This window comes from Juglans microcarpa x Juglans regia, chromosome 6D, assembly GCF_004785595.1.
Source record: "Juglans microcarpa x Juglans regia isolate MS1-56 chromosome 6D, Jm3101_v1.0, whole genome shotgun sequence".
NCBI classification, from domain to species: Eukaryota; Viridiplantae; Streptophyta; class Magnoliopsida; order Fagales; family Juglandaceae; genus Juglans; species Juglans microcarpa x Juglans regia.
This window is the reverse complement of record NC_054604.1, coordinates 1-24,375: the sequence shown is the minus strand read 5'-3', so window position 1 is coordinate 24,375 and position 24,375 is coordinate 1. Positions and strand designations below refer to the sequence as shown.

General features: G+C 37.9%; 2 protein-coding genes, 1 non-coding gene and 1 pseudogene across 4 annotated transcripts; all 4 read right to left on the bottom strand.

The window, feature by feature from the left end:
• Positions 1 to 9,962: 9,962 nt before the first annotated feature.
• Positions 9,963 to 10,070, bottom strand: LOC121236255. Its single transcript, XR_005934696.1, has one exon. It is a non-coding gene; the product is annotated as a small nucleolar RNA R71 (small nucleolar RNA).
• A 3,523-nt stretch (positions 10,071 to 13,593) lies between these two features.
• On the bottom strand, positions 13,594 to 14,865 carry LOC121236206. Its single transcript, XM_041132742.1, has 4 exons — positions 14,685 to 14,865; positions 14,411 to 14,577; positions 14,167 to 14,304; positions 13,594 to 13,759 (listed from the first exon to the last, which is right to left on the bottom strand). Exons 1-4 carry the CDS (start codon positions 14,827 to 14,829, stop codon positions 13,733 to 13,735), a joined length of 477 nt encoding a protein of 158 aa, XP_040988676.1. The 5' UTR covers positions 14,830 to 14,865; the 3' UTR covers positions 13,594 to 13,732.
• Positions 14,866 to 14,874: 9 nt separating this feature from the next.
• On the bottom strand, positions 14,875 to 16,074 carry LOC121236208. 2 transcript variants are annotated; one of them, XR_005934669.1, is made up of 2 exons: positions 15,980 to 16,074; positions 14,875 to 15,783 (listed from the first exon to the last, which is right to left on the bottom strand). XR_005934669.1 is itself a non-coding variant. In XM_041132743.1 (2 exons), exons 1-2 carry the CDS (start codon positions 16,031 to 16,033, stop codon positions 15,342 to 15,344), a joined length of 462 nt encoding a protein of 153 aa, XP_040988677.1. In that variant the 5' UTR covers positions 16,034 to 16,068; the 3' UTR covers positions 14,875 to 15,341. The 2 variants fall into 2 exon arrangements, 1 of the variants encoding a protein (XP_040988677.1); XM_041132743.1 differs by having other exon boundaries at positions 14,875 to 15,749; positions 15,980 to 16,068.
• Positions 16,075 to 23,592: 7,518 nt separating this feature from the next.
• Positions 23,593 to 24,371, bottom strand: LOC121234485 (annotated as a pseudogene).
• Positions 24,372 to 24,375: the final 4 nt, after the last annotated feature.

The window sequence follows — 24,375 nt, the reverse complement described above, 5'->3', positions numbered from 1 at the left end:
TTATGTTAGAAAGTAACATGTAGATAAACTAATATTTACACAAGTACTTGAATAAAACATAATACATGTTTCTTCTTTCTCTTCGTTGTAGCCTTCTCCATTGGCCGTGCCTTTCTTTTTGTTGGCGGCCTCCCTTTCCCCCGAGCTACATGAGGGCTTAATATTTTCTTATCATTGTCAGCGACTGTGTTCTCTTTCACCAATGTGTATCTTCTCTTTAAGTCTTTTCTCCATCGATCCAATACATATTTCTCTGGCAGCTCATGGATGTACTTCATCTGGCAGACTCTAAATGCATGCTTCCAGGCAATCCCCCTCATCTCAAATAGGGCACATGTGCATTTAACTTCGCACTCCTCTTCATTATAATAAACTAAAATCTTGGACAATTTTTACATGTTTATCGGAGGTGGAAATTTCTTCGAAAACATCAAATGTGGAAATGCAACCTTGTGTACTGACGAGTGTAGGGTTACACATAATTATCCCCCAAACCTCTCGTTGGACCTCTTTAAATTTTGCATTAGTGTATAATGATTGAAACTGCTTCTCAATCTTGAATAAGGATACACATGGTATCGTTTGGTTCCAAGAATGGAAATCAATAGTCGTCTCCACCTCCACCTTCTTCCTTAAAGCATTATCAAATTGATCAACAAATTCTTTTAGTGTCGTGTTGGAATGCACAAACCCGTCAAAAAATGCGTTCATGCTCTCAGATCGCTATGTAGTACTCATACCAGCCCAGAATACATCCTTCAAGTAAACTGGTACCCAAAATGACCTCTCGTTATACAACCCCTGCAACCATGCATTATCAGTAAGGTTATACTTATGAAGTAATTGCCCCCACTTCTCCTTAAATTCTTCGCAACTCTGTGTATCATAGAGTGCACTTTGAATAGCAGTCTTCAACCTTGTATCGTATGCTGCGTGTGATCCCAATTTCTCAGGCAGTTTCCGCATATATGCTACAGACAATATCTATGGTGGCTATTCGGGAAAACAATGGTAATAACATTCTTCATTGCCCGATCTTGGTCTGTTATGATTGTTTTAGGTGCCCGTTCATTCATGCACTCTGGCCATGCTCCAAACAACCAAACAAAAGTACTTTTATCCTCGCTTGAAATCAAACCCGCCCATAACAATATGGATTTTCCATGGTGGTTGACACCAACGAAGAGAGCAAACGGCAGCCCGTACATATTTGTGAGTTACGTCGTATCGAATGTGATCACATCTCCAAAATACTCGTATGCCGCTCAACTCCGTGCGTCAGCCAAGAACACATTCCTGACTCTGCATTCATCATCCACATCCATGACTGACACAAAGCTATCATTCATCGCCCTCATTCTCTTAAAGTGGTCATTCAATACTTCACCACCTCCTTTACCTAGCCTCAAATGTCTGGCTTTCTCAATAAAATTTTGACAATATTTCTCTTGGAATTCTAACTTCTAAAACCCCCCCGCGTCAGTCACATGTGCTTGAAAAATCCTATTCATCCTAATACCTGCTCTGCCATTCAAGTCGAGCATCCTCTGATTATATTCATCTAAATATTTGTGAGATCTAAAAAATCTAGACTTTTGTGGGCTCACAGTACCGTGATTATGTACAAGATCAACGGTGGTCATGACCCATACCCCATTCACCAAGTGAGCATTTACCTTCGCCTTACAATCCGTTTTAATTGTTGGTCGTGGCTTTGATAAATTGATGTGGCTAGGATAGTACCTACCACCACGTGCACATCTAATCATTACATACTTAGCACTCACATCTACCTCTCTCTTTGTCCTTTTTGTGATAACACCGAATCCCTCTTGCTTGGCATATCGTTTGTAATAAGCTAAAACATCTTTATTAGTTGTAAACACCATTCCAGATTTTGGAGGCTCAACTCTTTCATCATCTTCTGATACTTCATTTGTCTCCTCCGCATCCGGCTCGATGTTAACGTCGGATGAAGTTTCTAAAAATAATATTTACGTTCATGTTAGCATTTTTGTTATATGTAATAGGCTAAAATAATATGACAAAAATATTGATTGTTCAGTTGTGACGTACCTCCAATATGCTTTTCACTTTCAGCACTAGCTGCCATAGTTGATGAATGACTTGGGCAATGTGGATAGGGCATAATTGGCCCGCATGGTGGCATCGTTGGATGCTGAAAATACTCACTAGGTTAGAACGAATCAGATACACGCACGTACAAGAAAACATTTCTCAAATATAAAAACATACTACGTTTATCATATATTCAACGGGTCTCAAATCCTCCGGATTACTCAAAAGAGGTTCAAGCATAGTTGGTCAAAATGGTGGAATTGTCGGTTGCTGTAATTACCAACTGTGTTAGAAAGACTCCATTATAGAGCACGCAACTAAAAAGATTTAATAAAAAAAAGATATGTCTACCTGGCTACCCTAAGAATACGAATATGAATTTGGATAGGTATTTGATGGTAGCATATATGGCGGGCGGTATGGAATTAGCAGATCATGATATCCCTATAACAAAGTGTAAAAACTGCATTAACTTAATGTTGTAATGTAAAACATTAACAACATTTTCAACTAACAATGTGTATCATACCTAATTTGGTGAAATCGATGTCGAAGGCATGGGTGACCTTTTATCTTCTTCATCACCCATCACACCATTTAACTCAAATTTGATTACAGGTGACTAATACTCACCCCTTCAACTGCACACGCAAACATAAAGTGTAGGAAGATGTTAAAATCATAGAGGCCACAACACTGAAATGATAGATGGATAAATCAAAATCATGATTGTCATTCATTTTCTCACGAAAAGCAACTAAAGAGAAAATTTAGAAAATATACCATTAACCTATTTTGTACAAACAACAAACACTTGTCCCAACCCCACCCCATGCATCCAAGGTCAACCAAACTTCATGAGATTTGTTTTCTTTCTGTTTATTATTTGTCTTTTATAGTGTATTGTACTTTTTTTTCTCCATCCCCTATAATTGATAAACCAACCAACAGGTGATTCCTAGCAGTTTCCCAAAAAACAAAAACTTTTTTTTTGTCCCAACATGATGGCTTTTAAGATCCTATTTAGATTTACATTTATATGTAGACTTCACGAGCTTTCACCAATTAAAGACATAAGCTAGCTAGCTAGGTAGCCTTGTGCCTTTCTCTGTGTAAATTCAACACAAAACAAAACAAATAAACCCCACAAACGACCAAAATATAATACAACACTTCCAGAAAATAGAACAAAAAGTCCTACAAAACCCCACAAAACTCCCACAAAACAAAAAAACCACACAAAACAAAATAAAATGCCCCATAAAATAGAATAAAGTACCCCACAAACCTCCCAAAACAGAACACAACACCCCCACAAAACTCCACAAAAATACAGATAAAAAAAAAACAAACTCAGATCTATTAAACACAAAAGCACACAAAATGATAAAAATGGAGAGACAAAACTAAAAGAGAAAAATAAAAATATTTTCTTTCATTTCTTACCTTTGTGAAAAAACAAAACAATGCAGGATGAGTAATGGGTGGTGAGGAAGGACGATGCAGAATTCGGCTTGAAATTTGAAACAGAACAAGTAACGTGTTGGGGGGTTTGGGGGGTGAGGAGAAATTGGGACGTAATATGGGGGGAGGGGGAAGATGTAAATTGGGGGGGGGGATTTCAAATGAAACGTTTTGATTTAAAAAAAAAATATCAGTGTGTGGAGGTTGCTGAACAGTAGGCGGTTAAATAGCAATACTCAAGAAAGAATACCAGGTTTTACCTTAAAATCCCTACAGATCCATACTGCGAAGCATGTACCCATCACTAAATTCATGTAACAGAAAAAAATGTTTCATTTTATTGTTCCTAGTCACCATGATTAGATTAGATTTATGTTCATTCGCTCTGCTCGTGGAGAGGCATACCAGAAAAGAAAAAAAAAAGAAAAAAGAAAAGAGAAATGAGTGATGTTGTTGCTAAATAAGCCAAAAAGAGCTCCTATCTCTTGCTAAGTCTGGGCCTTCCAAGCTTTCAACCGAAATTGAATCACTCGGTTAAATGATTTTATGTCTTATCCCACATAAGGTAAGAGCAAGGTAAGCTGGATTTCACCAAAAGACTTGTTTGAAATTTTAGACAGTTAAAAGTTTTAGTGATCACTTATGCAATTTCAAATTTCACCTTTCCCCATCTCCCTACAAGTGTAGGAGCCGAAAGAGCTATGTGCATTATCTGCATTCAATTTCACATCACTCAAAGTAGTGAACATATCCACGGTCACATCCAGTTCGTAGGGTGGCAAGGTAGTCAATGAGGACACATCCATGATTGAAGGTCCCATAGGCCCACAGTCGAAGTCAAAGGTCTTCGTAGATGTGCTCTAGAAGCAAAGGGCTACACTGATCGTCAAGTCATCCATGAGGATATTTTTCTTGGAAAATGGAATGCATTTCTAGATGCCAACATTCTTCCAAACCTCCACAATCTTGTCATCACTCTCCGTACGCTCTACCCATTTAAGCCATTCCTTTTAAGGTTTTGGCCATCTTATCACAGAATTCTACTGGACCCTCGGTCGACTCGTGTGCTCATTCAGCATATGATTCTTATCCAATTGCTTCTTCTGATAAGTCTTATGAAACTAATTCGGCTTGAGATAGGCATTCGGATTTGTTACTTGGCTTGGGGTTGATGAGGATGAGTTACTTTGGGCTCATGAGGGTGAGGAATGCGTTGTTTCGGGATAAGCGTTATATGTTAGTTTGGCTGATGCTTCAGGGAATAATTCATCTTCAGCCGATTTAGATTGAGAGGGCACTCCTAAATGCAATCGTAATCTTATCTTATGTACGTTAGACCATCAAGGGAAGCTCAGATAAGATGGTTTGTACATGCTTTTCCCTCTTTCTTGCCTTATTATTATGGAAGTACAATGTAGACTAGATAGTATTAAGCATTGGTGAAAATTTTAACCTTACATAAGTGCCTATGGCCTACTGAAGCGCTGCAGATCCTAGTAGAGTCTCATGAATGAAGGCCTAATTGATGCTTACCATTCAAAATAACGTCAAAGAACGAGTAGATAAGTAGTTTAGTATAAATTCTTGTATATATAAAAAAAAGATGATGTAAACTATATACCATATTTTGATGGCTGAGTGACGAAGGAGAAGAGAGATAGCATTCCGATTGGCTAGCGATGAGGGGAAAACTCCCCAAATGTATGGTCCTAATTGCAACATGACATCTACACACTACATAGGTTTAAGGAAAGCAGGATAATTCGGTTCCTCATCCCTCGATATAAAGAAGTTTAGAAAACAAGAATGATGAGCATTTGGGCCTTTAAAGCAAGATTAAAGTCTCCTGTTGGATAAGAAGACCTAAAACACTAGCCAAGGGAATTAGGTTGGAACAAAAGTTTAGAATTGTTTTTTTAAGTTAAGTCTTCGAATGAATGATCCACTTTGTTGCCACTAACGTGACCATCTCCAAAAGATATGCTTCAATCTGTGGCATATCTACTATAGGGAGAATGTGTTGGGAGACAACCTCCCGCCGCGGTAGTATGAGTCTTCCCTTTCCTTGATGTTAAGATGCACAATGGAGGGTAGTACAAGGTGAATGAGAGCATTACATTAGATGGATAGAAATAGATGTTAAAAAGAACGACCATGGAGACTTGGAGATCAAGATCAGGTGTTTCTTGTATATCCCTCGTGTCGAGAGCTACTTCCTCAAATGTAAATGTAGGGAGCCGCGAGGAGAGGACTTCCAGGGCTCAATCTACGATTGTGTCAGCGTGAGGCAACAAAGCAAATAAGCATAATGATAGAAATCAGACACGAGGTTGATTTTTTCCAGATGATAAGTTGAAGGGCTGTTGAAGAGTGGTCCAAAGAGTTATGACCATCTAAAGCTAAAGCGTCAAGTCCCAAAGAAAAGCTCGAGAACGAAAGTAAATTCTTTATAGTTTTAATTGTTTGGAGCAAGGATGGCTACGTTCAGATGGTACAATTAAAAAATAAAAATGAATTTTTATTTTCCAACTCAAGCATCGAGAAATGAAGATGAGATAGCCAGCCCAAAAATGAATGATAAGAGGGTTGATTACGTGATAATGAGATATGAGTATCCAAAAATAAACATTTAAAAAGAAAACACATGATCGATCAATCGATATGGGTTACATCACATGGATAGGGGAAGATATGTTCAATGACACCGTGTTTATACCGTTTGGAGCCATCGTAGGCACTCTTTTTCCTCCTATAGTCTAGATCCCCCACGAATGGAACAAGTGAGAATACTAGCATATTGCATAAGTGAGGTTCTTTACAACCAAATCAATAACAAAACCTTTAGGCGACACAAACACAATTATCATTACCTCTCTTTTCTCCTTGGGAACTAAGCCCAAATGGTAGGTTTCAAATATTTCTCCCTTTGGTTACTCTTTATCTTCAGCTTCAATGACAAAGCATTTTGCTTCTCGATGAACTGAGAAGTTCTTTGATTCATTCGAGCGACTGCTTGTGGGAAGGAGTAATAGGGTGGAGCAAGCCTGAACTAGCCAACCAACCCTACCATCATTTCTTTATTAGTTAGTGCCAGCTCTCTAGACGAAGGAATCTCTGTCCTATTGCTATTCCTAGTTCCATTGTGCCCTACTTCTAATTTGACTGTGTGCTCGGTGATGCCCAAAGTCTTATACTTGATGATCTAGTTTGGGTGTGGTCTTTCCACATAGGCATTCTACAAAGAATCCAGGGTAGCCAACCTCCTCATTATGATTTGAAGACTGGCAGGAATGGAATGAAACCTTTGATGCGAGGAAAAAAAACCACATGCATTTGCATATTCAAATCTCGTTTTATTAGTTTGAATGCATTCCATTCCTGCTGGGTTGTAAGGAAAGAGTTTCATCCTTACCTGGCCAAAGAGAGCATTTCATCCTCCCTTTACGAGGGCATCTTGCCTCTTTGCATTGGTTCTATTCCTTTATCCTTTAACTGCTAATATAATTATGAGTTTATTGGATTGTTTCATCAACGGTGTTGGGTTAGAATCCCATTTCGACTCTTTGCCAGGAAGCTCCAGATCTACGCTTATTTTCAACTCCCCGAAGCATTTCGTCCCTTACTTTGCCCTTCCTCATCTCTGGGTGCCTAGGTATCCACCGTAAGCCTTTCCTCATTTGAACATTGCCCTTAATTTTAAGGCTATGCCATCCTAAGGTGCTACTAAATAGAAGGATATTATCAACGTCCATGTATGATAAATCATAGATCGAACTGTTGAATCAGAAACATTCGGTGCTATCATATAGCTTTGTATTAGCTAAGTTCACGAGTTGGAGATAAGTGGACTCGAACCACTGACATTCGCCAGAGAGTAAATCGTTGTCTCTTAGGCCCACGACTGATTCTACCATAGAGGCCAACGATAGACAATAATGCCCACCCGAACACAGCTTACAACTTTCATCGTACTGTGCTCTCCAAAGAGCAATTCTTCTCAAAATCCCAAAAGGTGTTGAGTTGGAATTCCATTCTAACTAAGGATTCTTGTGGTTCTGGAGGATGCAACAATAGGAGAACCAGGAATGGAGAGCTTTCCCCCCTTTTCGGCCCGACTCTTTGGTCTTAAGAATTCTGGTTTTAAGAATGAGTGATTTCCTTCTCTGACCCTTACTGCCCAACCTTAGAAATGACAACTAATGCATTCCACTTATTGAACAGGCTTCTGTGGTCTGTCCGCGACCCCTGGAAGCCGAAAGCGTCCTTGGGGTGATCTTGTAGTTCTTATAGGGTGGAGGCAATGGGGTCGGTTCATGAATTTTCCTTCCTTTAGCCGCATTTCGATCAAAGAGTTGAAGGGAGATAGTGCATCAAGCTGTTTGCAAGGGCCAACTTGATCCTTTTCCCTAGGGATCCATGATAGAGTGATAATAATATATTAAATAAGCATAAAGTTGAGGAAATTTTAGATTAAAAACATGTTACGTGCTTATTTAATACATTAAAATAAAAGTAAGAAAGGTTGATGCATGACTAAAAGGAAAAGAGTGTTCTTTTGTTCAATTCACACTTAAGGACACGTTAGCACATCTCAAAATTATTCTAAGTGTTTCACTGATATCTCTTGCTCTCTCTCTCTCTCTCTTTCTCTTCTCTATTTTTCCTTTCCAGCCCTAGCCTCCAGTGATGAACCACACAGAACAGGAGGGGATATCTAATCACTCATGGAATATTCAGGAGAGGAAGTGTAGGATAAGAAGGGGAGGATTCAGAGAGCAAAGGCACTAGACAAGCTTTTCAGAGCAGATTTCGGAGATTTTTATTCTGTTATTTCCATTTTCTCAACCTAAGTATGTTATGTTTTGGTTTTGTTTTCATCGCTTTAAAATATACTACGTGTGAGTAATTTCCTAAACCTAGGCTAACGAATCCTTCGAATGGGTTGTGCTTCCTAGGGTTTGTGATTTTCCATTGTGTTTAGCAAGTGGTATCTAGAGAGTTTTCTACCATCTATTATATGATGCTGTTTTCAGGGTTTGCTTACCAATCGTTGGTTCATTGTCGATTGAAGGGCATGGTGGATTCTTGGGTAGTGTAAGATCCTGATTTTTGTTAGCACACTTAACGACAGTTTGGTATTAGTTCGATAGAGGTTATTTCAGAAATTACACTGTGCATGCATGAATTATATACATTATCCAGACACTTTGTTATTGACTGAAATAATGTTTGAAGGAAATTGAGAAGTCCGAACCCTTCTTGTGAAACCAATATGTGAAAGGGAACCTGCAACCTAGGTGTTTGACAAGTTTAGGACATTCTTGAAAGCGCCAAGTTTAGGTATTATTGAAAGTACCCTAAAAGATTCAGCAGAGTAGATACATTGTTCCAATTGAGAAGGAATAGAATTAAATCCTATCATTTTCACCTGTGTGCATACCGAGTCAAACTCAATAGTCGAGGACTTGTTTTCATTCTTTAGTCCTTTTTCACCATCATTCTTTCCAAGTTTTTAGCAAATAAGAACATCATCACTTTGGTTGAAAAACATCACAGTTCAGTTCTTTAAAGCTTTAATCCCTGTGAATTTGACCTTGGGACTTTCCCTAGAAACAATCTCACTCCTTCTGCACTTGGGGGACATTTTAATTGGAGAGACAAGTTTTTGGCATTGTCGCCGGGGATTAAAAGCAATTTACAGAACAACCAAATGCTGCTGTGAGGATGTGTGATTGAGTTTTGAACCTCTTCACACTCTGGTGACATTTGATTCTATCTTTTACATTATTTCTTCATTCTTTCTTATTTTATCTTGTTGTTATTTCCTTTCTTTCTTACCTGCTGCTAGCAATTGTTTGCTTTCTATTGCACACCTCTGGTGTCTGTTTGGTGAGGTTAGTTGGGTTATTGTATGTTTGTTTGGAATCAAGACCACACATCTCGTTTGGTCAAAACAGAGTTTGTGACATACTCAGATTGTGAATCCCTTTCATTTGATTCATCTTTTGAGGAATCTAATACCATGGCAGAAGAAGAGCAAGATGAAAGGAGAGTGGGTAATCATAACAGAACCATTGGGGATTACTTGCAACTTGTTAGAACTAGTTCACCCTCATGCATCATCCAACCCTTAAATGCAAACAACTTCAACTTTAAACCTGGCACGATTCATTTGATACCTCATTTCCATGGAATGGAGTCTGAGAACCCATACTTGCATATCAAAGAATTCGAGGAAGTGTGTTCCACATTCATGGATAGAACTTGCATTGAAGATGTGATTAGACTTAAGTTGTTTCCATTCTCATTAAAGGACAAAGCCAAAACTTGGTTGAATTCCTTAAGGCCTAGATCCATAGGGATATGGCAAGAAATGCAAACTGAGTTTTTAAAAAAGTTTTTCCTATGCATAGAACTAATGCATTAAAAAGAAAAATCATGAATTTTGTTAAAAAAGATACTGAAACTTTTTACAAATGCTGGGAGAGATTCAAGAATTTGCTTAATTCTTGCCCCCACCATGGGTATGAAAATTGGAGAATAATCAGTTTTTTCTATGAGGATTTACAACCTAAGATGAGGCAATTTGTGGAGACAATGTGCAACGGAGAATTCTTTAACAAAGAACCAGAAAAGGCTTTTGAGTACTTTGACTATCTATCTGAGAATGCCCAATTTTGGGACACTTCAGATATATATGATAGAAGTGAGCCTTTAAAAACCATCACTGGAGGGGTTAAGTATAATCTAAGGGAGGTTGATGATTTGCATGCTAGGATATCAATGATTTCTAGGAAACTAGAAACCATAGATGTGAATAAAACTAATGAGGTTCAAGTTGTCCAAAAAGTTCTAGAAAATTGCAATATTTGTGAAGATATAGGGCATGCAACTAGTGAATGCCCTACAATTCCTGCATTTAAAGAAGTCCTCTTGGACCAAACTAATGCTGTTAACATGGTGGCTAAACCTTTTGTAGGTCCATCTTCAAATACCTACAATCCACATTGGAGGAGCCATCCAAATCTCAGCTGGAGAAATGAGCACCCAGTTTAGTCCTCATCTCATGCACCTGTGCCTTACCAATATGCATATGCCCCAGTAGGGCAAGGGCCATCCCAATATCTTGTACTAGCAGTCTTGGGACAGAGGACGAACCTTGAGGAAGCTATCCACCAAATGGCAACAAACCTCCAACAATTTATGCAAGGGCAAGCTACCATAAATAACCAAAAGTCACAAGCTATCAATGATATTAGAGGGTCACTAACAATTTTAACAAAAGCTCTGAGTGTGTAGGAGAAAGGGAAGTTCCCTGCACAGCCACAACCAAACTCTCAAGGCCAAATTCACCAACTTTCAGAAATGGCTGAGGACTCAAGCCTGAAACAAGTGAAAGATGTCACAATCTTGAGGAGTGGTAAAACTTTGGAATACCCCACTCTTAAACAAGACACCACTGGTAAGGTTTCTAACCCACTTTGCATAGAAGCTGAAAAAGAACACTGCATAACACCTGCACCCTTCCCCAAAAGTTTATTTTCCTTACACAAGGATAAAAACAAGGTTGAAGTCCTAGAGGTTTTTAAACAGGATTAACATACCTCTGTTGGATGCTATTCAGCAAATTCCCACATATGCAAAATTTTTGAAGGACTTATGCACCATTAAAAGAAAATTAAATGTGAGAAAAAGGCTTCCATACTGAGCAAGTCAGTGCTATCATTCAAAACAATACCCCACTCAAGTATAAGGATCTAGGGTCCCCTACTATTGCTTGCATAATTGAAAACTCAAAAACTGGTCATGCATTGTTAGATCTAGGGTCTAGTGTGAACTTGCTGCCTTATACTGTGTATGAGAAACTTGGCCTAAGAGAGCTGAAACCCACCTCAATCACACTGCATTTAGCTGATAGATCTATAAAAATACATAGGGGGTAGTGGAAGATGTCTTAGTCCAGGTTGATAAGTTTTACTACCCAGTGAACTTTGTTGTTCTTGAAATGCAACTTTCAACAAATTCTATGTTTCAAGCACCTATCATTTTGGGAAGACCATTTCTTGCTCAAATGCTCTAATAAATTGTAGAAGTGGTGTTCTAAAATGAATAAATCTACTTAGCCTCCCCTATTTTATCTACCCCGCACGAAATCACGTACTACTTTTTTTTTTCTCTTTCAAGATTTCGTCCCTTTCCCAATCTCCCTCACCCCGCTCCCCCCCCCCACACCCCCCCCGCCCCGATCGCTTCTTTCCCCTCACCCACCACCCACCCATTTTCTCATCAGTAAAGTTAGATTTTCTCTTTTTCCATACGCCGTCCCACCCTCTCCCATATTTATGTACGCTCCATGAACTGCAAAGCTCTGTCTTCCTTCAAAGCTGGTAAGCATGCTTCCTTCGGTACCCTATATTACTTTTACTTTTATTTTACTATTTTTTTATGCAGTGGTAGCATGATTTGTTTGGGGTTATTCCTAATTTTTGTGTTATTTGAACACTAATTTTCTGAATTGATATGAAAATTAGTGTCTGGCAGTGCATTATTTTTGGGGTTTTTTTTTTTTAATATTATGAGAAGTAAAATTTATGTGGTTTGTGATTTATTGGGGTTAAGTATTTGGACAATTAAACAACTTAACTTGGATTTTTTATTGAAAATAGTTTTTTGAGTTCAGGGCGGTAAATGGTAAACCATTCGATTAGTTTATTTCAGAAAAACTATTCAAGTAATCTCAGATGATGGATGAATTGGTACTCGTTCTAACATAAAATGTCATAACATATGTCTAAATTCTGAGACTACTTTATTTTATTATGCTTTTTTGCAGTGTTTGTGCTCTTCTTTCTTTTTCATCTGTTTTTGAACTTTGCCCATTTATAATCTCACGGCCTATGGGTTTTGGAATTAATTGGCAATGGATTTTTTGTGCATCCATGATCCTTCCGTATAACTCAACTACTCCTCATTTGTTGAATGAAATATGTTAATAATTTTATAGTTTACAGTCAATCTGTGAGTGTAGAAGACGTATAGAACATTGGGACTAAGAAGAATTGCTCACTTTTCATAAGAAACACATTGCAATGGATGTAATTGAGAAAGTGGCCCCCATTAGCACATGGGATCAACCTTTACAGCAGAAATACAAAAAAATAGTTTCACTTTTGGGTGTGTCATGGATGATTCTCGCTTGAGAATGGAATATATATTTTCATAGGCTGCCATTTTCATATTTTCGTGCTTTTTGAATTGCATTTAAATGTGTCATGTTTAACTATAAAATTCTTGACCTCAATGCAGGGAGAAACAAGATGTCAATTTTTAATATGAGCATACATACTTCAATTGGTAGAAAATACAGTTTGGAAGAGGGAGGATGATGTATTCTTGCGCGAGTATGAAGGAATACTCACAAAATGCTATCTTTATCTATTGTAATGATTTATGGTTGGTTCAGACTGTGAATGTATGGTGTTATAGATAGTTGTCAAATTTTCAATTTGTGAGAAGAAATGCTCTCGTGAGAATGGTAAATGTGTAAATGTTACTTATATTTTAGAAGAAATTTTCTGAGAAGTCTTATTTATTTTCTTATCATCGGCAACAAGTTTTTCCTGGATAGTTGCAATAATACATGTAAAAATGGATTGTTTTAGCCCCCCACGTGCGGTTTACTTGCAAAAAAGAAATGCATGTCCTGCAAATTCAGTCATGCTAATTAGCTGGCTTTTGCCCAAAAAATTTGGCCTAATTTTCCTACACAAAATTTCCTAATTTAACATATACGGTTGTTAATTATGCACTTTTACCATGCCTAATTTCATAGCCCACAATCAGATATCATAATTTGAAGGCCATCAAATCTGAAAAAGGATTAAAGGGAGGACATAAACTATACACTAACAAATTATACAAAGTTCCTCCCCTTCCATTCCGGGCAGAAGTTAATAAACAAAGTTAATAAACTATACACTAACATATTATACAAATTTAAATATTCACAACCAAACATATGGGTACAAACTCCCCAACAACCAAAAAATTTAATAATGGTACCAACTCTCCCAGAACTGCATAACCAAAACATTGGTACAAACTCCCCAACAAAAAAAAATACTCCAAAACCAGTACTGCCACACATCTTCCATGTAATGACACATCAAGCTTGCATTCATGTCTTCAGTTATATATGATCAGTACCAGCACATCGCTGTAAACAACACAATAAAATCATCAATTAATAACACAATATAATAGCACCCCAAAGAGATTAATATTATAACCAGTTTTTTAGATTTATCTAATTTTTCAATTTGTCCTATTATTCTAATTTTATCTTTAAAGAGTAGTAATTTAAGGATATTTAAAAATGTTCTTTTAATTTAGATTTTTTTTTAAAGATGACTAGAATTCCAATCTAATGTCCAAATTAAGTAATTATACTTCTTCATTTGTGAATCATATGCATATTCTCCATAATTGTACAGATTCGCAAGTATACTTATGCTTGCATATTTAAAAGCTCTAGTACTTCAGCGACTGTTGTTACTATATTGGGTTAGAATTGTGGTATAATTAAAATCATATTTTGTAATTAGAATTTTAACAACCTCATACCTCTTCATTGCTCAATGGTATTGGCGGTGTGACAGAACTACATTGGGTTCCAATAACAAAATTGTCAACAATAGCAACTCCTGCAGATTCCGGGCCTGCACGCAATTGTTCTTCATCATTGAATATTTTCCTGCATGTCTAAGTTACAAGACAAAAACATAAACAACAATTACAAAGGTGGCATCTCATACCAGTCCAATAAGCATAATATTAATACAAAAAGCTATTAATGCAAAAAAATTGTTACATGTTTCTTCTTTCTCTTTGTGATATCGTTCTCCACAGCTCCTACCTTTCTCTTTGTTGGGGGTCTCCCTTTCCCCCTGACGACATGGGGGCTTACTACTTTCTTACCCTTTTCTGGGATCATGTTCTTTCGCAACTTGGTTAAACTGTCATTAGTTGTTAAGCCTGTACATTGCAGCTCAAACTCATCTAACAGTCGCAGATTGACATGCTCATCACTGGGGGATATGCACGTGGAAAATTTCAAACATCTCTTAACCACAAGCTCATACCTCTGTGCGTCTGCATTGTTCCGCAGGTTATCATAACTACTTTTGACCAGTGTATATCTTCTCTTTGAGTCTTTTTGCTATCAATCCAAGAAATACTTGTCTGGCAGCACATTAATGTTTTTTGCTTGAAAAATTTTAAATACATGCCTACAAATAATCCCCTTCATCTCAAACAAGGCACACGTGCCGCTGAACTTCGTGCGTCAGCCCAGAACACATTTCTGACTTTGTACTCATCATCCACTTCCAGGATTGAAACAAAGCCATCAATCATCATACTCATTCTCTCAAAGTAGTCGCTAAGTGCTTCCCCACCTCCTTTACCTAACCTGAAGTATCTGGCTTTATTAATAAAATTTTGTGCATCTTTCTCTTGAAATTCAAGATTCTCAAAACCCCTGACATCAACAACAAGTGCTTCGAAATTCTTGTTCATTCGAATACCTGCTCTGTCATTCCAAGTCGAGCATTTTCTGACTGTATTCATCTAAACGCTTGTGGGATCTAAAAAATCTGGACTTCTGTGGGCTTACAGTACTATGATTGTGAGTAATCTGAATTGTCGTCAAAACCCATACCCCCTTCACCAATTTCGCATTTACCTTTGCCTTACAATATGTTTTGGTTGTTGGTCGTGGCCTCGAGACATTACTGTGGCTAGGATGGTAGGTGCCACCACATGCACACCCAATGGTCAGATACTTTGCACTCCCATCTGCCCTTCATCCTAAATGTCTTCACACCAAAACCCGGCTGTTTCACATATTGTTTGTAATAGGCGAGAAGGTCTTTCTCAGTGGCAAACTCCATACCAGATTTCGGCTCTTCAACTCTTTCATCATCATCATCATCCGATACTTCATTAGTCCCTTCCACCTCCGATACTTCATTAGTCTCATCCGCATTTGATACTTCATTACTCCCATCCACTTCATTCATGTGTGATATACTTGCAATATTCTTTTCACTTTCATCAGGCAAAGTTGATGATTGAATTGGGCGTTGGGGGGTATCTTGGAATCGCTCCAGATTACTCGACGGAGGGTAGGGTATAGTTGGCAGATGCTACAATTAGGCACGACGTTAGAAAAAAGTGAACCTGAACATACGGGAAAGACTTTTTGAATGAATCTAAAATGCATGTATCTAGATAGTCTCTTGAAATAGTCTAAACTCCTCCGGATTACTCAACGGAGGGTAAGGCATAGTTGGGGGATGCTGCAATTAGGCATGACGTTAGAAAACAATGAATTGCACATATGGGAAAGATTTTTACAAAAATACAACGCATCTACCTGGCTACCCCAATGGTACGGATATCGATTTGGATACATATTTGAAGGGATCATATACGCGGGGTGGTATGGATTTTCGGGACCAAAATATCCCTATCATACAGAAATAAACAATATATTAAATAATTGGAACTATCGGACACAACGACGGACATGACAACTTATCCAAATGACAAACGTTTAGTATACCTGGATTGGTGAAATCACTATAGAAGGCCTGGGTGACATTCTGTCTTCCTCTATGCCTTCCACATGGAGAAAATTTGTTATCAAAATAGCATGGCCAGACATTCATATATATATATATAAATTGATTTAACATTTTTTTAAGCAAGCCTCATAGATAAGCTTGACAAACACATAAAGTTCTACAGAATAATGTTACAAACTTTGGTTCTATCTTACTATGAAAATGAAGTAAGCAAGGAGATATCATGAAAAGGGAAATGCAATTCCTCCTTACTTGCTAAAATCTTTCTAAACATATCATAACTCTCTTGAAAAAATCCATTCTCAACAAAGGCCAATTGACACGTATTTCAATAATGTTACACAAGATGGTTTGGTGTTTTCAGAATTTTAATAGAATTAATTACTTAATTGGTTATCAAAGTACTCATGTTCAACAACATAACTAAGCTAATTATATCAAGTATCTAGCACAGAAAAAGATCAAGAATATTTGCGCTATTTGTATGGCTTATTTTTCTCAAGAATTCATGCAGTTTTTATAAAAAGATCAAGAATACTGTTTATAAGAATGATAAAATTTTCAAATGAAAAATAGCATGGTTTGAATGCACATATCGCCCCAACACCATCAGAAAAGATTCTGCTCAATGTAAGGGCAACAACTTGTTGAGCCATAAATTTAGACATGCAAACACATAACACTTTTCTCATCATCAATCTGTTCTTACAATCAATTTTAGATCAACCCAGTGAGTACTTAACAGAAGCAAAGCATAGAAAATGTATTTTTAAATGAAGCACAACACAGCAAACTTACCGGTGGGGGACGATCTCGCATGGACTGGTGCAGGCAGGGGCCTTCCTTTTGACGCAGGGGAGGGGGGGCTTCTGTTCGATGCAGAGGAGGGGGGAAATGTTGGGGGTGGGATTGCGGAGTGGGGATGCAGGGGAGTAGGGTGAAATGCCGTGGGTGGGATTCAGGATTGTAGGGTGGGGACGCGGGGGGATGCGCCAGGGGCAGGAAATAGGGGGGACGGACTTACGAGAGAGAGGGAGGGGAATGTGTTTCGGGAACGACTAACAAGAGAGGGACGGGGGGTCTGGGTGGGAATGAGTAGGAAAAAAGAATCGTGCGGTGTAGATAAAATGAGGAGGCTATGTAGCTTTACTCTTCTAAAATTAAGTTTTGGAAATATAACCTTGGAACTAAATATTTTCAACTTGTGTAGGCAACCCCAAGAAGTGGAAGAAGTATAGGAAGTAAATCTGTTAGAAAACATTTTTTCAGAAACTTTTCCACTGTCTTGCCAATCTACTTATTCATTAATTAATTTGGAGGATGATTTTGACCCAACTGACACATCTAATGAATTCTCCTCTATTTCATTTATAGGGAGCCAAGCTGAATTGTAGTGGAAGCTCAAGTCTGAACAACTACCCCAGTGACAGCAACAGTAAGACCTTCAGAGGAGAAGATCCCAGCAATGGATCTTAAGCCCCTACCAGCAAAACTTAAGTATGCCTTCTTGGGACCTCATAGCACCTTCCCAGTGGTCATCTCTTCTTGTTTAACTAATAGACAAGAGGAGGAACTATTGGAGGTCTTAACAAAACATAAAAAGGCCATAGGCTGGACCTTGACCGACATTAAGGGTATTAACCCTTTAATTTGCATCCATAAGATTTACTTGGAGGAGGATGCCAAGCCTTTTAGAGAACGGCAAAGAAGGCTTAATCTTTCAATGAAAGAAGTAGTGAAGAATGAGGTCCTTAAATTGTTGGATGTGGGTATCATTTACCCCATCTCTGATAGTAGGTGGGGTCAGCCCTATACAAGTAGTTCCAAGAAATCTGGGTTGACTCTCATAAAAAATGAAGAAAATAAGTTAGTGCCCACAAGAGTGACTACAGGTTGGAGAATGTGCATTGACTATAGGAAGCTTAATGCTTCCACCAGAAAAGACCGTTTTCCATTACCATTTTTTGACCAAGTCTTGGAAAAGGTTGATGGCCATGCATTTTATTGTTTCTTAGCTAGATTCTCAGGCTATTGTCAAATTGAAATAGCACCTGAAGACCAAGAAAAAATCACTTTTACCTGCCTATTTGGAACTTTTGCATTTAGAAGAATGCCTTTTGGGTTGTGTAATGCCCCATCAAATTTTCAAAGTTGCATGCTCAATATATTCAGTGATTTAATTGAGAGTAACGTAGAAGTCTTTATGAATGATTTCTCTGTTTTTGGGAGCACGTTTGAGAAATGTTTGATTAATTTGCAAGATGTTTTGCAAGCTGTTTTGGCTAGGTGTGAGGAGAAACACTTACTGCTCAATTGGAAAAGTGTCACTTTATAGCTCAGCAGGGTATAGTATTGGGACATATAGTGTCCTCAAAGGGTATACCTAAAGCTGTAAAGAACATTAGGTCATTCTTGGGGGCATGCTGGGTTTTATAGTTATTTAGGGTTTCAATACAATTTCTAAACCTTTATGTAAACTACTCATGCATGGCACTGTTTTTGATTGGACCACAGAACACCAAAGTGCATTTGGCAAACTCAAAAATCATCACAACCCTTATCATGCAACCCCTTGACTAGTCTCTTCCCTTTGAAATAATGTGTGATGCTAGTGATTTTGCCATAGGTGCTGTGCTAGGCCAACATAGGAATAAGCTTTCCTATGCCATTTATTATGCTAGCAAAACCTTAAATGGAGCCCAAAAAAATTACTCCACCAAAAAAAAGAGCTACTTGCAATTGTTTTTGCTTTAGACAAATTTAGAGCTTACGTCATTGGATCACCTGTGATTATTTTCATTGACCATGTAGCTTTAAAATATTTTTTAACAAGAAAAGATGCCAAACCAAGACTGATAAGATGTGTGTTACTCTTGCAAGAATTCAACATCACGATCAAGGACAAAAAAAAGGTAGAAAATGTGGTTGCTGACCACTTGTCTAGACTAACCTTCACAGAAGCTGAACTTGCCCTACCAATTTCTGAATCTTTTCCTGATGAACGTATATTGGTAGTTGACCTTATTTCTTGGTATGCTGACATTGTAAATTGTTTGGTGACAGGGAAAACACCCTTACAGTGGACTGTGCAAGACTTAAAGAGATTCAAGATAGAGGTTAAGTATTTCTTTTATGATGACCATTACTTATTTAAGTATTGTTCTTATCAAATAATTCGTAAGTGTGTCCCAAATGTTTATATACCATCTGTTCTTATTGTTTGTCACACTGAGGTTTGTGGTAGGCACTTTTCTGCAAAGAAAACGGTTGCCAAAATCTTACAATCTGGATTGTATTGGCTCCAAATGTTTAAAGATGACTTATTTTGTAAGAAGTGTGAACCATGCAAAAAGTTAGGAGGGATAACTAGAAACATGATGCCCCTGCAACCCGTTTTAGTGTTAGAAATTTTCGACTGTTGAAGTTTGGACTTTATGGGGCCATTTCCCCTATCTTTTGGGCATGTTTATATCCTGGTGGTAGTGGACTACGTTTCCAAGTGGGTATAGGCCATACCATGCAAAAAGAATGATCACCAAGTGGTGCTCAAGTTTATAAAGGATAACATTGTGTCTAGATTTGGCATGCCTAGAGCTATAATTAGTGACAATGGGACACATTTTTGCAATAAACCAATGGAATCACTTCTGAAAAAGTATGGCATTCATCATAAGGTGTCCACTCCTTACCACCCATAAACAAATGGCCAAGCTCAATTAGCAAATAGGGAGAGCAAGCACATCCTTGAAATAACAATGAACCCAACTAGGAAGGATTGGTCATTATGATTGATTGATGCCTTATGGGCATATAGGACTGCCTATAAGACCATACTTGGTATGTCTCCCTATAGGTTAGTCTATGGTAAGGCATGCCACCTCCCTGTAGAACTCGAACATAAGCCTTATTGGGCAGTGAAAAAATTCAACTTTAATATGGAAAAAGTTGGGTCTTTAAGAAGGTTACAACTGTCTGAATTGGGAGAGTTGAGAAGAGATGCTTATGAAAATTCCAAATTAACTAAAGAACATATGAAAGCATTACATGATAAAAGTTTACTCAGAAAGCATTTGAACCAAATCAGCAAGTCTTGTTATACAACTCTAGGTTTCATTTGTTCCCTTGTAAACTGAGATCTCGTTGGACTGGGCCTTACTTAGTCAAAACAGTTTTCCACCATGGTGCCATTGAAATCATGAACCCACAAAATGGAAATACCTTTCAAGGTTAATGGCCAAAGACTTAAGCCATTATTGGGACACTTTTTGCCAGATACTTCCACAATTCCACTGCAGGACCCCACTGATAATGCAGATTGTTAAACATAATTTCAGTTTAATAGTTTTTTTTTTTTTTAACTAGTTTCAAGTATTTTCTTTCTTCTACTTTCCTCTCTTCTACTCTCACTAAACTACTTTGCAGGGTCTGTTTATTTCCTTTTCCTTTTCCTTTAAGTATAGTACTACCCAATGTCTTAAATTCTGCAGTTCATGTAATATCATCCAACTTCTGTTTTTTTTTTCCTTTACCTGAATCAGTACAAACATTGAGGATAGTGTCCATTGTTAGTTGGGGGGTGAACGGTGCAAAAGTACATAAAATACATGGTATACATGATGGCATTGGAATTTCTTTCAAATATTTGAACACATTTAAGAAGTTTTACCCTGAAAGGGAAGTGTTAGGATTATGAGTATATTGATGCTTAAATAGTTTAGGAGTAGCTTTACTGAGAATTTCTTGGAATAAATTGACACTTGAGTAAAGGAAATAGTCAAACCTTTGTTGACTGCCAAACTGCCACCTTTACAACCTAGGACATTTGAGAAGCAATCTGTTCTATTAGGATCACTTGATGTTACAGCTGACTAGGCTTTAATGAACCACATCTTAATGGTTTAGAAAAAAACAGAAATAAAAGAGAGGCTAAAGTCTCCACCCAAGCAATCCTTGCTAAGGAAAAAAAAAAAAAAAAAGAGAAGAAGAGACTAATGGAGAAAAGGGACAAACCAGAGATCATTGAAAAGAAAAAAAATGCTTTTGGAAAAGGCTGGCCATCACCGGAGTTCAGGAAAAAAAATCTTTTAAAGTGTGGTAATGTGAAAGCCAACAAACAATAGTGATTTTGAATTAAAGTGATGAGAATCCTCTATAATGAACATATGTTATGTGGAAAGTGGCTTGGTAGAAGATGACATGCAACTCTAGTAACCTAGTAACACATTGATCACAGTTTGGGGAATGCACTTGTATTATCTATTTCTTGTGAGCAAGTGTTTGTGTATTGTACGAAATCTTGATATAAGCTACATTTTGAGCTATGGAAGTTAAAATAACCTATGCTTCTGACAAGCTCTTAATTGGCAGAACTCTGAATGACAGTTCGAATAGTTGAAAGAAAAAAGTAACTCCTGATTATCTATCGCATCATTTGTTAGAGGCTAGCAAAAAGCTAGTTGGGGGGGGGGTGTGATAGAGTTATAATAATGTATTAAATAAACATAAAGTTGAGGATATTTTAGATTAAAAACATGTTACATTCTTGTTTAATACATTAAAATAAAAGTAAGAAAGGTTGATGCATGACTAAAACGAAAAGAGTGTTCTTTTGTACAATTCACACTTAAGAACCCGACAACACATCTCAAAATTATTGTAAGTGTTTCACTGATATCTCTCTCTCTCTCTCTCTCTCTTTTATGTTTTTCTTTTCTAGCCCTAGCCTCCAATGATGAACCGCATGGAACAGAAGGGGATAACCAATCACTCATGGAATAATCAGGAGAGGAAGTGGAAGAGAGGCATGAGGGCAAGGATAAGAAGGGGAGGATTTGGAGAGCAAAGGGACTAGACAAGCTTTTTACAGCAAATTTTTGAAATTTTTATTGTTATTTCCATTCTCTCAACCTAAGTCTGTAATCTTTTGGTTTTGTTTTCATCGCTTTAAGATATGCCATGTGTGAGTAATTTCCTAAACCTAGGCTCATGAATCCTTTCAATGAGTTGTGTTTCCTAGGGTTTGTGATTTTCTGTCGTGTTTAGCAAGTGGTATCCAGAGAGTTTTCTACCATCTATTATAGGATGCTATTTTCAGGGTTTGCTTACCAATCCTTGGTTCATTGTCGACTGAAGGGCACAGTGGGTTCTTGGGTTGTGTAAGATCCTGGTTTTTGTTAGCACACTTAATGGAAATTTGGTATTAATACGATGGAGGTTATTTAAGAAATTACACTATGCATGCATGCATTATATACATTATCCAGACACTTTGTTCTTGACCGAACTAGTGTTTGAAGGAAATCGAGAAGTCCTAGCCCTTCTTGTGAAACCAATTTGTGAAATGGAACTTGCAGCCTAGGTGTTTGACAAAAGTTTTCTTAGACATTGAATTTTGTTTTAAGGACATTCTTGAAATCGCCAAGTTTAGGTATTATTGAAAGTACCCTAAAAGATTCAGCAGAGTAGATACATTGTTCCAATTGAAAAAAAAAATAGAATTAAATCCTATCATATTCACCTTTGTGCATATTGAGTCAGACTCAATAGTTGAGGGCTTTTTTTTCATTCTTTAATCCTTTTCACCATCATTCTTTCCAAGTTTTTAAATAAGAACATCCTCACTTTGGTTGCAAGACATCATGGTTCAGTTCTTTAAAGCTTTAATTGCTGCGAATTCGACCTTGAGACTCTCCCTAGAAACAATCTCACACCTTTTGCACTTGGGAGGCATTTTAATTGCAGAGACAATCCATCCCTACGAGAGCCGCCTACACCAACTACCGTCCATGTATGATCCATACTAGATCTGACCAACTGCCCATCCAACCTCTTCTACATTCTTGATAGCCTATCTTTGTCTCAGTAGAGTCTTCTAGTGGCATTTTTCAGTCCTCTTTCCCATTACTTCAAAAAAGTGAGCCACCGGTTTAGGAACAAGACACTATCATTATCGCTTGGACAGTTAGACATCCAATCCTTAATCGCAATGACCCAATTGCAAGAGCAGACCTATACCAACTTAGCTATATCCCCCCGAACCTAGTGGAACATGCATGAAGGAGTCAGATGCTTCTTCTAGTCTTTTACTTGGTGCAGCTGGGCCATCCTGGACTTGGAACAGAGACCTCACCTATGAAGTAAATCATTGCACCTATGGTCCAACCAATTGGGGGAGAATCAATAGATTCCGATTCATCCTTCCTGAACGCAGCATACAACTCTGTGGTGTAATGTGCTCTCCAAGTGTGCTTGTTCCCCTCCTTTCTTACTATGACAAGTCTTTGTGAAATAACTCCGATGAGAAGAAGAAAGAAGGTATTAAGAGGATCCTCTTGGCCTAACTCTAGACACTCTCAAATCCTTTTTCAAACCAAACCTGCTCCCATTTTGAGTCAAGAGATAGTTAAATAAAAACATCCCACTGCACTGATCGGGGGTCAAAGACCAAGAAATGAGTTAGGGCCAGGCATCCTTCGAAAGGGATAGCTCGACAGGTAGAAGTCGACGAACTACTCGAAGGCTCGGTGAGCTCTACTGAGTAATGCCTTACCCCTATATTGAGTAATGCATGAGTTGCAGCATTAGGGTCTAGCCCAAATTGAGCAAAGGCGCACTTCACGATATTGTACCAATTCCAGTTTTGAACTACCACATACTTGTTTCATAGCTTTCAACTGAGTGGTAGACCCGACAAAACTGATAGATAAGCCGGCGTTAATAGTAGGTCTAATTCCACGATAAAAGAGCTCTATTTCAAACAAATTTTCCATCAGTAATAGAGATCACATTGGTGGGAATATAGGCCAATATGTCTCTAGATTGTGTTTCAACGACGGGTAAGGCGGTCAAGTTACCTGCACTTGTCTGGTCTGATCGTTTTGCAGCTCTTTCTAAGAGTTGAGAATGTAAATAGAAAACAATGTCTAGTAAAGCTGCACGACTTGGTGGTCGAGGTAACAATAATGAAATTTGTCGATATGCCACTGCCTGTTTACTAAGATCATGATAGATTATTAATGCATGCATTCCATTATCACAGAAATATTCCCCCATGGCACACCCAGAATATGGGGCCAAAAAGTGCAGAGGAGTAGGATCCAAAGCGGTGGCTGCTACAAGAATGGAAGCATTCGCTTATGAAAGAATTCGAACAAATTGTGCCGTAGTTGAGCATTTCTGTCCAATC

Excerpts from the sequence above, each read along its gene's own strand:
- LOC121236208 (XM_041132743.1), bottom strand. The coding sequence starts at position 16,033 with ATGATCCCTTCAAATATGTATCCAAATCGATATCCGTACCATTGGGGT. Across the intron at positions 15,750-15,979 it reads CGTACCATTGGGGTAGCCAG|CATCTGCCAACTATACCCTA; the intron begins GTAGATGCGTTG and ends GCCTAATTGTAG.
- LOC121236206 (XM_041132742.1), bottom strand. The coding sequence starts at position 14,829 with ATGTATTTAAAATTTTTCAAGCAAAAAACATTAATGTGCTGCCAGACA. Across the intron at positions 14,305-14,410 it reads AGAGAAAGAAGAAACATGTA|ACATGCAGGAAAATATTCAA; the intron begins ACAATTTTTTTG and ends CTTGTAACTTAG. Across the intron at positions 13,760-14,166 it reads TACCATTGAGCAATGAAGAG|CGATGTGCTGGTACTGATCA; the intron begins GTATGAGGTTGT and ends TGTTGTTTACAG.